A 12,500-nucleotide genomic window follows, 5' to 3' on the forward strand; every position below is an offset into this window, starting at 1 on the left:
TCAGCTCTGATAGTATGTTTGACTTTTTCATCATTAACCCAGGCAATCACACAGCACTGAGTTATTGCATTGAAACAAAAAGTGCACACTTCACTTGGTAATTCTTTATGGATTTACAATAGGAACTTCATTAATGTCTGTTGTAAGGATCACAAAAAAACAACATTTGTCTGCAAATAGGAATCTAAGCAAGCTTCAAAAGTCCCAGGAAAAATATTAGGCTTCTTTGTCTTCTGTAATGCATTTTCTTAATGTTGTGTGTGGGGAAAATGACAAATATTTGAAAACTTAGCCATTTAAAATTATACTGCTGCATTGAATGCTCGTATTTATCCTTTTCTCTTGCTCAGGTTTATGGGGTAATTTTTAATGTATTCTTTATTTAGTGTTAATTACATGAAATTATGTGTAGCTTTATTTGTTTAATTTACTAATATGAGAAGCTACATAGAATAACCATTTGAAGAATAAAAATCTTATTTTTTATTGCAAATTAACCAGTCACCTCTGATGGGGTATGGAAGTTTCTTTAAGGAGTGCCCATTCATATGAATACTTACAGATTTTTATGGTTGAATTTTAATGAAGTGAAAATACGGGACAGAGTTGAGAACAATGAATGGACAGATATTTTCAGATACCAATTTTGAAACCGAAGCAAAGCTATTTGTAGTTATACTTGGTAACAAAACCCAACAAAAGTGCTAGGAATAAAATGGTGGATCTCTTCTCTACTCCCTCCCTTTGTAATGTAAAAGCCTAATCCCCCTCCAAGTTGTATCTAACTTGTTACATTGCTGGTTTTATACCATTTCTTTCCTGCCTTACCAAAGTATATAAAATGATTGTTACAGCTCACCAACATGCATGGTGAGAATTGAAGGATGGAGAGACAAAATAGAAAATGAAGTAGATTGTGAAGCACTGAATGTAGGCAATAGCAATATTAGCTAGGGGACTGAGTGCCAAGGACACCCAAGAAATATGAGCAGGGTTGCAGTGCCATCTTATTGAGTATAAGATGATGCAAATTTAGAGGTGCTAGGAAGGAAAACTGGAGAAAAACCTGGCTTCTTATGTGTGTATAAGATTATGTATATTGTCCTTTTCATAGGAACCTTGTGCTTTTCATACCTTTTTCAGGATGGGAGTGGTAGGGTGTTCCTTTTGGAACACAAAATATAGTTTAGGCAATGAGTAAGAATCTTCTACTGTGTATTTTCTTAATGTTAGAAGCCAGAAAAAAAGAGAGAGAGAGAGAGAGAGAGAGAGACAGGTGGCTTTCAAAAATTAATAGCTCTTAAAAGGCATAAGGAAATAAAACTTAAGGAAATGTTCTTGTCAGACATTGGTGAGAAGCTGGTTTTGGGGTGATGTTAATTAAGAACATTTCCCTGTTGACCTAAATGTCTCACATTTTTGCCCTTGGTGCTCCGCTCACTATGAGCACAGTCAATTCACAAGGTAGTTTTTGTAAATAAAGGTTTTGGGCAAGCCGAATGTGGTCCAGAGAGATATTAATGAGAGGGCAAGGGGGAAGAGTTAATGAAAACACACTTCCTGGTAGAACATAAACTGATTTTTGGACCTGGAGAATGCTTTAAAATTATTTTCTCAAAACCCTGTGGCGTTTCTTTTCTGGAGGAGATGAGATGGGGCAAAATGACAAATAGCTCCATTTTATTATTTTCTTTTCTCTCGTTCTCCATATTTTGGGTAGGGAAAATTGGTTTTTATTTTGGCGATTTTCCTTCTGTTCACAGAACCAATTATATTTTTAGTGCTTGATGGCATAGTAAATATACTCAAGCATCCTCTGGCTTAAAAATAATAAGTTGATTATTATTACATTTCTTCTTTAAAGGCAGTTAATTGTATGGAAAGCCACCATCAAATTGTCCCTTTAAACTTTTATTCTCCTGAAATTTGTTTCTAGTGTGGCAAGTATATAGTTTAGTTGTTCTGCATTGTTGGCTTTTGTATATTCTGAGAAAAAAATCAAGGATTTTCAATCATATAGTGATTGAAATCTCAGATTTCAGACTGAAATGTGAGACCCACTAGAATTTGAATATCTACAAAATTTTATAGCCTGTATCATTAAAGGGCACTTGGCCACCTCAGGAGAATGTTGGGAAAATCAGGAATGTGGCTAATTTTTTCTTTTGTAAATCACTGCCTGCTCCGGAATATTTTCTTCCATTCAAAAGTGCAACGGGGCCACCTAGAATTATCTGTGCTTTTCAGTAAGGTAAGAGTTAGATCATGTCTCTTTAGTCAGGAAAATTTAGCAAGGCTTCTAGTTTACATATCCCTTCACTGTTCCCCCATAGTTACATAATTGGTGTTGTGTGTGTCCATCGTAGAGGACATTTGATGCTCATTTATTAAATATGCTTGCTGGCTGCTGCCGCATCTTTGTTCTGGACAGACAAATTACCTTTCTCACACTGAGCTTCCACTCTGGGGAATTAAGCCTCCACCACTTTAATTAGCTTGGAAGTGGGGGGTTGCAGTTCCTAATAGACTTCAGGCTTTTAGTAAGTTAGGGAAAGGGTGAAACGAGAACTTCCTGGGAAGCTCAAAATGTCATTTAAAAACCATAAAAACCTAATATATATTATTTCATTTTTGTAATTGCAAACAGATTGTATTTGATGACTATGGATTGCCATTTCTAACTTAAGATGTTGAAGTTAGACTTGCGTGGAACTATATTCTTTAATCTCTCACGAGTCATGAACATATTACATGTATTGATGCACATATTTACAATGTTTATGTAACATTGTAAATTTCCACTCATCGCAGAATGGAAATATTCAGTGAAAAACAATTCCTGACTATTTGGACATAACTTTTCACACACACATACACAACTCAAACGCGCACACCTCTGTAGGTAAAGATTAGTATGTCACAAGGAGGTAACAGAATAGTGATGATACTGCCAATGTTTATTCAGCTTTCATTAAGGACTAGGCTTCCTTATACACAAGGTAATTAATCATAGCAGTCTTATCACCCCTACTTTAAAGATGAGGAAACTGAGACACATGCAGGCTAAGTACTTACTATAGTTGAGCATGTTAACCCAAAAGTTCCTGGGTAGGGACTTGTCTCTGAATGTCCTCATCATTAAAAAAGTCCCAAGATAACAGGACTAGACAAGACATTGTAATTCATTCTTTTTGGAGAGAAATTTGCTTTACAAGAGTTTAAGCAATTCATTGTAGAACTTTCCACCAAAAACTTTTTCAAAGTCCATTTACTGTCTCATTTTCTCTGCTAGTAAAACTGCAGAAAATGTTATGCTTTAGTTCTTCACTGCCGGAGTAAGTAGCATAGAAAGCCTCTATCAAGTCACAGTTGGAAAGTAATCTAATAAAAAAAGATTAGTGAATGCAGAGAAGACAAAAGGAGTCGTGTTTGAGTTTAATATCTCTCAAATTTAGCACTTTAGCTAAGATGCCCGTTTTTATTTCTTGCAGGTCTGCTAAAAGGTCAGAGTAATGCAGAATGCGTGCCTTCATCTCAGATTTTGTTCATCACAGGTGGATCCCATGTGTCTTCAGTAGACAAGTCACCTTTGTAGCTAGCACCAGTGCCAGCTCCATGCCATTGCACCTTCTTTAGTCTTGATTGCCCTTCCCGCATTTATTGGTGTATTAAAATGACTGAATATGAACATTAAGGACTCCATGAACCTGGGCTAATGGGAGACTGTAGAGAAAATGAAAAAAGATCCACCGGAGGACATCTTTGGGGGGGAGGGAGCTTGGGGGGAGGGAAATGACTAATGAAGCTAATTAAAAGAAGCATTCAAATCTGCTTTCTACCCTCATTAACAATTAGCAGGGCACTGGCCAGAGTTTGTACCCTGTGTTTTACCTTAACAACATTCTATTTGCTCTTTGTATATTTAAGTGTTGTAAGGAAACGTGTTTCAATCAAAACTGAACATGAGATAAAGGAAAGAGATGTGGCTTTTGTGATATTCTATCACAAACACTTTTATTGTATCTCTGTAAAATACAATGTATGTATGCATGTAAGTGTTTTTGTCCTAATGTTGCTACTCCCATGGCAAAGATTTAAAAAAAAAAAAAAAAAAAAGAATGAAAAAGGAAAAAAAAATTGGAAAAAAAAATCGGGCTCATAGCAGCTACTGTGTAGAAATTTCCCCCTACTTCTAATTTGCTGAATGAAGAAAAAAATCTTTTATTTGTGATATTTTCAGAGACATTTGCTCTAGTATGGTGTATTTAAATAATAAAAACTTAAAAGAAAAAATGTTCAATGGAGTTTGGGTTTAAACATTGCTTTTTCTCTTTTACATTTTGGAAAAATTTAGTTTTATTTTGTTGTATGACAAACTCACTTTAAATTTGAGGGGTGAAGGAGGTGGTATCTATATGTATTTAACTCTGGGCCATAAGGCATTTTTCAAATTACTTATCTGTGCCACTTTTGGCAGGGGTACAAAGCAATGTTTTTAACAGAGTCCTTTTTATAAGTTCAGAATATTCTGCTATCCCCCTTCAATATACTTCTATATCACTATCAGTCTTGCGTTTACACATAAATACTTGTTGGATTCTTCAGCTATTCCGTTGATTCTTTTTCTCACTAGGAAAATCTTGGGTGCTGACAAAAGGCACGTTAAAGAATATGGCACAACCATCTTGTTCTTTCACTAGGTTTATAGCTTTTGAAGGAAACAGCATTTCTAAACCACACCTATGTGTAATTTGAAATTCCATTAGCTTAGGGCCCCACAACTCTTCTGTAGTATTCTTCGATCTTCCATGGGTGAAGCAGTCGCTTCCTGATGAGCTTTTAGACTCCTGTGGTCTGCTGTGAGTGAGAGTTGTTTATTTTGTTTTACTCTTACACTCCTCCACCGACTCTGCCTTTCCATATGTTTGTTGGGGGAGGATTCCAATTTCATTTAGTGGTAGTCTTGAGGCAGTGGCTAGTCTGGCCAGAGAGTCTCTACAAGCAGCAATTGCGTTGCCTAAGACATGCCCTGAGGGAGGCATGGGGCCAGAACTCACTCAGCCCCTGGCTGGTGCTGGAAAGAGGAAAAGCCAAAGAGGCCTGGGTGCCAGGCCTGCACCCCAGGCATGATCATTGCATGTAAGCAAATCTCAACTACAGCTTCTGTCACAGGCTAATTCAGCTCGGTGTGTTTATACATCCACTTTCCTTTCTACAAAAATGGCATTTATTTCATTTTGTTCTAGGAAAGCCCCTCTTCCAGACCACCTGATATAGGAGTAGATGGAATGAGAAGTCTAGCTCCGCACACCTCAGCTAAATAGTCTGTTTCCCTTTCCTTTGAGAACTTCTGTGCTCACTTCCCGCTTTCAGAGAATTGCAGGCGGGGAGGAAAAATTAGTTGTTCAAATTGCAAACCTCTTATAAACCTGTAGGAAAGTTAAAGTGAATTGTTCTGTCAGAGCTTTATAAAAAGAAAATCACATGCATAACAATATCTGTTTAAGTTACATCCTTTGGGGATTTTTCCAAACTTGATCTGGTCACGTCTTTTTTCTTTACTATCCTTCCTAAAGTAACTTGGACTCTTCCAGTAGTAAAGGGAGAAATGTGTTAAGATTGTAAGCATCTTCTATATTCTTTTTGGCATAAGTACTCACGTCCCATATAGGTAGAAATTCAAAGGAGGTGGTGAATAACTTTAATAAGTAATACAGTATGGCATTTAGTGATGTGGAGGGCGAAGGTCATTACAGATTTTAAATGAACTATTATAAGACTGGTTCCTGAAGCACTGCTGCCTATTTAATAAAGAGCTCCTAAAAGCATTTCTTAAGTTGCAGACCTATAAGATTACAAATGTCACTCATGTTAGTATAATCCACATGCAAGTGATGAAGCCTTCTCTTTGATGTGCTAAATTGGAGAAGGACTAATGGAGCTATGAATATACAATAGAACATATTTAAGTAGTAGTCTTGCTTTAGGTAAAACACTTTCTTGAAACCAGAAGCATTTCAAACAATAAAACCCATCTCTAATGGGGATGCTCTGTGTGGATAGAAAGCTACTAAAAACACTCAAGTTTATTCTGATGTGAGCAGTGATTGTGTGCACTTCCTTCCCCAAGCCCAACATAGCTTAGGAAAAAGAAAAAAATCCGTGAGCTTACCCACCTTTCATCCATTGCATTTGTGATGTTATTAGTGAGGTATACACCATTATTCTGAAAGGACTTAACCACGTCATGGAGCAAGATGGTCCCAGTCCCTACAAGCAAGTGCAATTACAAAATAGAAGCAAATGCTACTGAGCCTTGCTGAACTCCTGATAAAAAATTATGTTTATGATACATATAAATGTCTCAATCATGCAAATTGTCACTCTTGCTAATGAAACAATTTTGTAAAAAGATTGTCCTCTAAAAAGGGTTTAATTTTTTTTTTTTTTTTTTTAACCTATCTAACTGTCTAGTTAGATTTACACATTCTGCAAAGCAGGGGAGCCTGAAGCCTTTCCAAACCAAATCATTTGCCACAGAAACTATTTCTAGCTCTTCATGATTTATTAGGAAATAGTTTAACACGAACTGTAGTGTCTTATAAAATACAAAATGAGAAAACTGTCACACCAAAATGAAGTCTGTGAAATTGTCATCCTCTTAATATTAACTATATTTAAATTTTCTTTCTTTTGCCCTTATTAGCACTGATATTTGAAACAACTAATCATCTAAAATGAAGCTCTTAAATTAAATGGCTTCAAATGTCAATACAGTAAGATTCTAATGTGCAATACTATTTATATAAAATATTTCTTAAAGCCAATAAATTATATAATAAACAGTGAATCCAGGAGATATGTATCAAGAGTTCCCATGTAGCCTAAATAAGTGTACTTCAATTATGAGGAGGTGTTCCAGAGACTCCTTCCCTGGGGAGTTCAATCCTGGGTGCTTTCCCCTGTCACTTACTTTGAGAGCCATTGGAAACACAGACCATTTACAAGTTAATGTTACTTGTGGCTTAGTTACTAAAACTCACCTATTGTCAGTCCAGCCAAGTCACAGAAATGCTTATTGCAGTTAAATAGCAATTTGTTTCCATGAAACTGCAATTAAAGTATTACTGAGCAGCCATTTTAGATTGGCAATGCTCTGAATGCATGTTAAACAGCCAGCGACTCCCACTTGCAGAGTCTGAGGTCTGACTAGCAGCAAAGTGTGGCTCATGCACCGATGTTGGTTACCTAGCTAAGACACATTTGTGGCCCTCTGCTCCTACTGTGAACATGCTGGGAGCGATGACAAGTCAGGGCTGATTTTTGGAAGGAGAACTTGCAACTTACCTCAAGTGAATACTATTTTCAGATGTACAAGAAGTGCTTTATACTAGTAGATAATGTGCATGTTTCCTAGAGGGAATGTTTTCAAGTTCAGATTGATTCTGCTGAGAATGGACTGCAACTTGGAGGCCTCAAGCCAATAATGTACTACAGGTCCTGACATGTTACAGCTGTGTAAACAGGGCCATTCTCTCTCCTAAATCACAACTAATAAAGCATAGGATGAAAATCAATTGATTCTGTTATAAGTTATTTGAATGACACTGGAAAGTTGTTTAATGACTCTCTGTTAGAATGGACAAGCCTGAGTTGAGCCACCATAGTACCGACTTCAATTGTCTCTGTCCCCTCAGAAACCGGGTGGGACAGCCTTTCCTGAGCATAAGCATCCCCACAACCTGATCCAGGCTGGTGGGGGGGGCGGGGGGGGGGCGAGGGCAGGGAGCATCTGAACTGAATTCTTCCTGTGCACCTACAATACAGTTCAGGATTTGTTGAGTGAGAAAGGTGAAGTGCAAAGGTTTTATTGAAAATGCGAAACATTGATGTAAGATCCTGAGAGGGGAGCATTTCAGAGGTGGTGTTTTAAAATGCAATTAGCACTGCATTCTAACCAGCTTGGGAACAATCATTAGCTCACAAGAACAGGAGGTATCTCACCTTCCTTCGGCCTAGAAAGATCCCCCTGCCTTGAATCAAAAGATTTACATCCTCAACTTTTTCAAAAACAATTTTCATATCTATAGGTGTTCGCCTGTGTTGAGCTGTAATTTATTTTAAGGAGAAAACATTAAAGAGTTTCTTCCTAAATTAATTTTTCATTTTTAGTGAATTGAGTGTTTTTAGAAACTGTAAAGAGAAAATCTGAGGACAAACTGAATTTACAAATGAAGATTAATTATGAAACCTGGAAAGAAAATGAATTGCTTGGCTGCAATTGTATAACTTTTTTTTTTTTAAGATAAGGTTTGGTAGGGATGAGTGTGTCAAATTCTGAATACTCTTCTAAGGCCTCTAATTCAATTTCTATTATCAATCATGGGACTTAAACATTGCCCATATACCTTACATTTTTAAACATGCTGTTTAATACAATAACTTTGTCTTGGAGTTCCATAATGCATTGTAAGTGTATTTATACATAAACATTTACAGTGAACAAGTACTTACACATGCAATCTCATTCAGTCCTCACAGTAATCCTTTCAATTATTATTAATTACTTCAGTTTTACAGATGAGGTAATTGAAGTTCAGAGAGGTGATTTATTAAGCAAAGCCAAGGTGAAAGTGAGTGGGCACTCACTTGGAGTATAAATATTAGGGTGCACAAAAAATCCTCTAATTAATGTTTGAATGCAGTGTTTTTAAAAAACAAAATGAATGTGAAAAAACCCATGATGAACAAAAGATCATAATTTAAAATAAAGGGCAGATTGGTGTTGCTTACTTTTGCCTCAACCTCCAACATGGTGGGTCACTTATTATTAAGACCCAAAGTGCTTCTTGAACTCTGGCATTTGGGACATTTGGGTAGAATTGCCTTATAAATTGCCAGAGTGCAACAAAATTATATTTCATTCTATGAGCTATAACTAGTTTCTTTTCCCTTAAAAAATTAAAGCATTATACTTTATCCACCTGAAATGCCAACTCTTTTAGATTGCCTGTCTATGTATTTTGGCCTTGCTGTAAAAGAAATATTTTGAGTTTTGGGGAATCTCAGCTACTTCATGATGAATTATTAAGTATAAATTGATCAGAACTCTGCCCACTAGTTGTTGTTGCTGAGAAAACAGAGCAAGACTTTAATAATCATAGCAGTTCAGAAAGCAAAATGGAGAAACACACTTCATATAAACTAGTAAATGGTGTGTTTAAAATGTTTGAATGAACTGTGACTTGAGCCACATAAAAAGCCAATGAGTTAGCTTACATAAAATTCATTGTACACTTGTAAAAGTATAAAAGAACACACACACACACACACACACACACACACACACACACACACACACACTCATGCCTTCTTTTGTTTTCAGTGCTCCGTATCAAACCCAGGGCTTTGTGCATGCTAGGAAAGCACTCTACCACTGAGCTACACCACAACCCCAAGCATGACAATTTTCATAGAAAATTTAATGTATCCTAGCATATGTGAAAAGCATACATACCATGAAAAAACTAATATTTATCTTTGTTGTTTTAAGATCGAAGAGCACTGAGGTATTCAAATGGAACAGATTATACTTTTAATTACATCCAAACAATTCTAAGCTGATTTTTAAAAATTTGTTGGCTGTACTTCCTATTTTCTCATTAATTGCTAGTCCAAAAAGATATCAAAATTTGTAAATAAATTACTATAACACAACCTTAGATCCAAGTTGTTTTTATTACAAAGAGAAAAACAGTTAAGGAGTCCGTTGTGGTTGTGCAGGCCTGTAATTCTAACTTGGCAGGAGGCTGAGGCAGGAGGATTGCAAGTTCCAGGCCCTTCTCAGCAACTTAGTGAGACCCTGTCTCAAAACAAAAGATTAAAAGGCTGGGATACAACTCAGTGGTACAGCACCCCTAGCTTCAATCCACAGTACAACAAAAACACTTAAGGAAAAAAGTCTTCTCCACTTTAATAAAACATTCTTTGGTGTTGGTATAAAAGTTAAGCAAAAAAGAGTTGTTTTTTTTTTTTTTCTTACATGGATTCTTGACTGTAGTGGATTTTGATGTCAAATTACCAGTTCTCTTTTTTTTTTCTTTCTTTTTTTTTTTTTTTTGGGTGCTGGGGATCAAACCCAGGGCCTTGTGCTTATAAGGTAAGCACTCTACCGACTGAGCTATCTCCCCAGCCCCACCAGTTCTCATACTCATGATTTTTCTGTTATTTTCATGGAGTATCCCAATGACCCTTTGCAGGCTTTTAGTCTTTAATTTTACTATGCACAGAATAAGGCTAAAGTTAGCCAGTTTGTGCTTTTTTCAGCCTGACGTCTCATTGAATCCTCCTTATGTTGTAAGGGCCCAGAAAATGTGCACGAATCAACACACTTATAGATTCAAAACTATAAAATTCAAAACTACAGAATATCAGTAGTAAGTAGCAAAACAGTGTGGAGCTTGTTCCATGTATATAAAACCAAAGTTCATGAAATCAGGAAGTCGTAACAAGAGGTAGTAGGCAAGATTCACATCAGGTCGAGAAGCTGCAGGACTCATGCATGATCACTTGGTTACACTACTTTGTATGGTACAACCAAAACCACGATACATTCCAGTTTTTCAGTAAATGCCTTTTCTGTACCCAGAATCAAATAAGTGGTCGGAACAGTTCCCTGAATAATGTTTATTGATTTTTTTGGGGGGGCGGTTGGGGATTGAAATAGATACTCATGGAATTTTATTTTCTCTTAAAATATTTTCTCTCAAAATTCTAGGGCATGGGGAATTTCCTATCATGAAAAAAAGTGGGTAGGGAGATTGGAAGGAATGATTGCTTTGCTCTTGTGGGGTGGCCAAGGGGCTGGTCTTGCTGTGGATCAGAAAGGCTGAAATAGGCTTCCCTAAAACCCCTGCTGCACACCTCATTTCAAAGACTTGGTTGTCTTATTTCAACAAGTCTCTCTGCCCACTGTACAGTGCTACTGCCATGCATGGTAAACTCGAGCTATGCTTTTGTGCACTTCAAGCCTATGCAAGGCTGTGACATCAAAAGGTCTCAGACATTAGCAGTGTTGGCAGTTTTAAAAAGTTGATGTGATACAGTGTTTGGTGATACTTCACAGGTGTGTCAGGGAGAGCAGAGGTGAAATGACAATTGCAACAGAAAAAGAAAAAAACAGACTTTGATGTTCTTGATGAAGTTTGGGGTACCACTAGAAATAAACATTGCCTCTGGTTTCTTAAAGCAACAGCCTCTGGAAATGAAATCCCCCAATTCTCTGAGACAGGAGCAGAGGCAGTGGGGGCTGGCAGAGGTGGAGGGGCCAGACTTGAGTTTTCTGGTTTGTTAGTGAGTGAATCAGGCAGCTAAACAGCCCCGCTTTTCAAAGAACAGGCAACCCTAAATGGATTTCTGACACCGAGGTGTTTAGCTAGGCCTCTCTTCATGGGGATGAGTGTAATTCACAATCCTCCACCAGTCACCCTGTGCTGTAAGCAATTGTTTTTTTACACTCTAAGTAGTAAAACACGTTTTGAATTTTAAAAAAAGGGGGAAAGATTCTGGCTGGCTTTGGAGCTCACAAAAACCATTCTTCGCTATGGGCCAAGTACAGGTGTAACTATAATATTTTCTCCTTAAGTTGTGGTCTGTATTTTTTTGGCCTAGAATTTGATTTCCAATTGGCCTACCAAAGGATTCTGCCTCTGGAATCCCCTTGTTTTGCATGCAGATGGCATGTTAATGAACTCATTACTGTGCATTTTATCTAGCTCTGGACACATTTGTGACATTATTTTTCAAAACAAAACAGGGCTAGGCAGTTGGTTGGTTGGGCCTGTTGAGAATTGGGTGACTAAGTTAAAAAAATAATTCTCAAAGCACTACCAACCTACTCAGGGATTCGGTTAGACATTCCATGAAACTACTCTTCCCCACAAAAAAAGGTAATTTGATTTCCCTGTATTTCTAATCACTTATACAACTGTGTACCTTCCAATGTACATGATCAGTTTTCATTCTAAGATTAGATAATTTGGGACTTTATTTTTGAATAAGCCGTTTGGGTATTTTTAGGTTAGGATGCCGTCTTGCCAACCAAGGGAGAATCAGTGCTCATTGTTTTCTTAAACAAAATGGTATGAAAATTAACAAAGGTGTATTTACCTTGTATTCTGTGCTTTGTGCTTTTAGGAGGAAGGTATACATTCCTCCCCTCCCTCTCCTTCTATTTAAAGTATATCATAAAGCTCATATTGCACTGCGGTGTGAAAGAGGCACTGACTTGGGAATCAGGGAACACTTGGAATCTAATTCCAGTCCTGAAGGGAAGTCAAATGGCAACTCTGATTAAATTTGTCTTTCTAATCAAATATTAGCCATGGGGTAATCATTTAATCTCACTACCTTATTTTGCCCATCTGTTAAATAGGAATTCACTGATAACAGCTATATTTGCCAATACATGCATTCATTAAAGATGAAAGGGCTTTATATTC

The 12,500-nt window shown here is 37.1% G+C and overlaps 1 protein-coding gene across 3 annotated transcripts in view; it reads left to right on the forward strand.

Moving 5' to 3' along the window:
- LMO4 (LIM domain only 4) overlaps nt 1–5,481 on the forward strand; it is a 17,781-nt gene extending 12,300 nt beyond the window's left edge. For all 3 annotated transcript variants that reach the window (XM_079131322.1, XM_079131324.1, XM_079131323.1), the window contains exon 5: nt 3,492–5,481. In XM_079131322.1, coding sequence (XP_078987448.1) covers nt 3,492–3,500 — 9 coding nt within the window. In that variant the 3' untranslated portion in view covers nt 3,501–5,481. The remainder of the gene's footprint in view (nt 1–3,491) is intronic.
- Nucleotides 5,482–12,500: the final 7,019 nt, after the last annotated feature.

Source organism: Sciurus vulgaris (assembly GCF_902686455.1).
Source record: "Sciurus vulgaris genome assembly, chromosome: 1".
In the NCBI taxonomy this organism is placed as follows: Eukaryota; Metazoa; Chordata; class Mammalia; order Rodentia; family Sciuridae; genus Sciurus; species Sciurus vulgaris.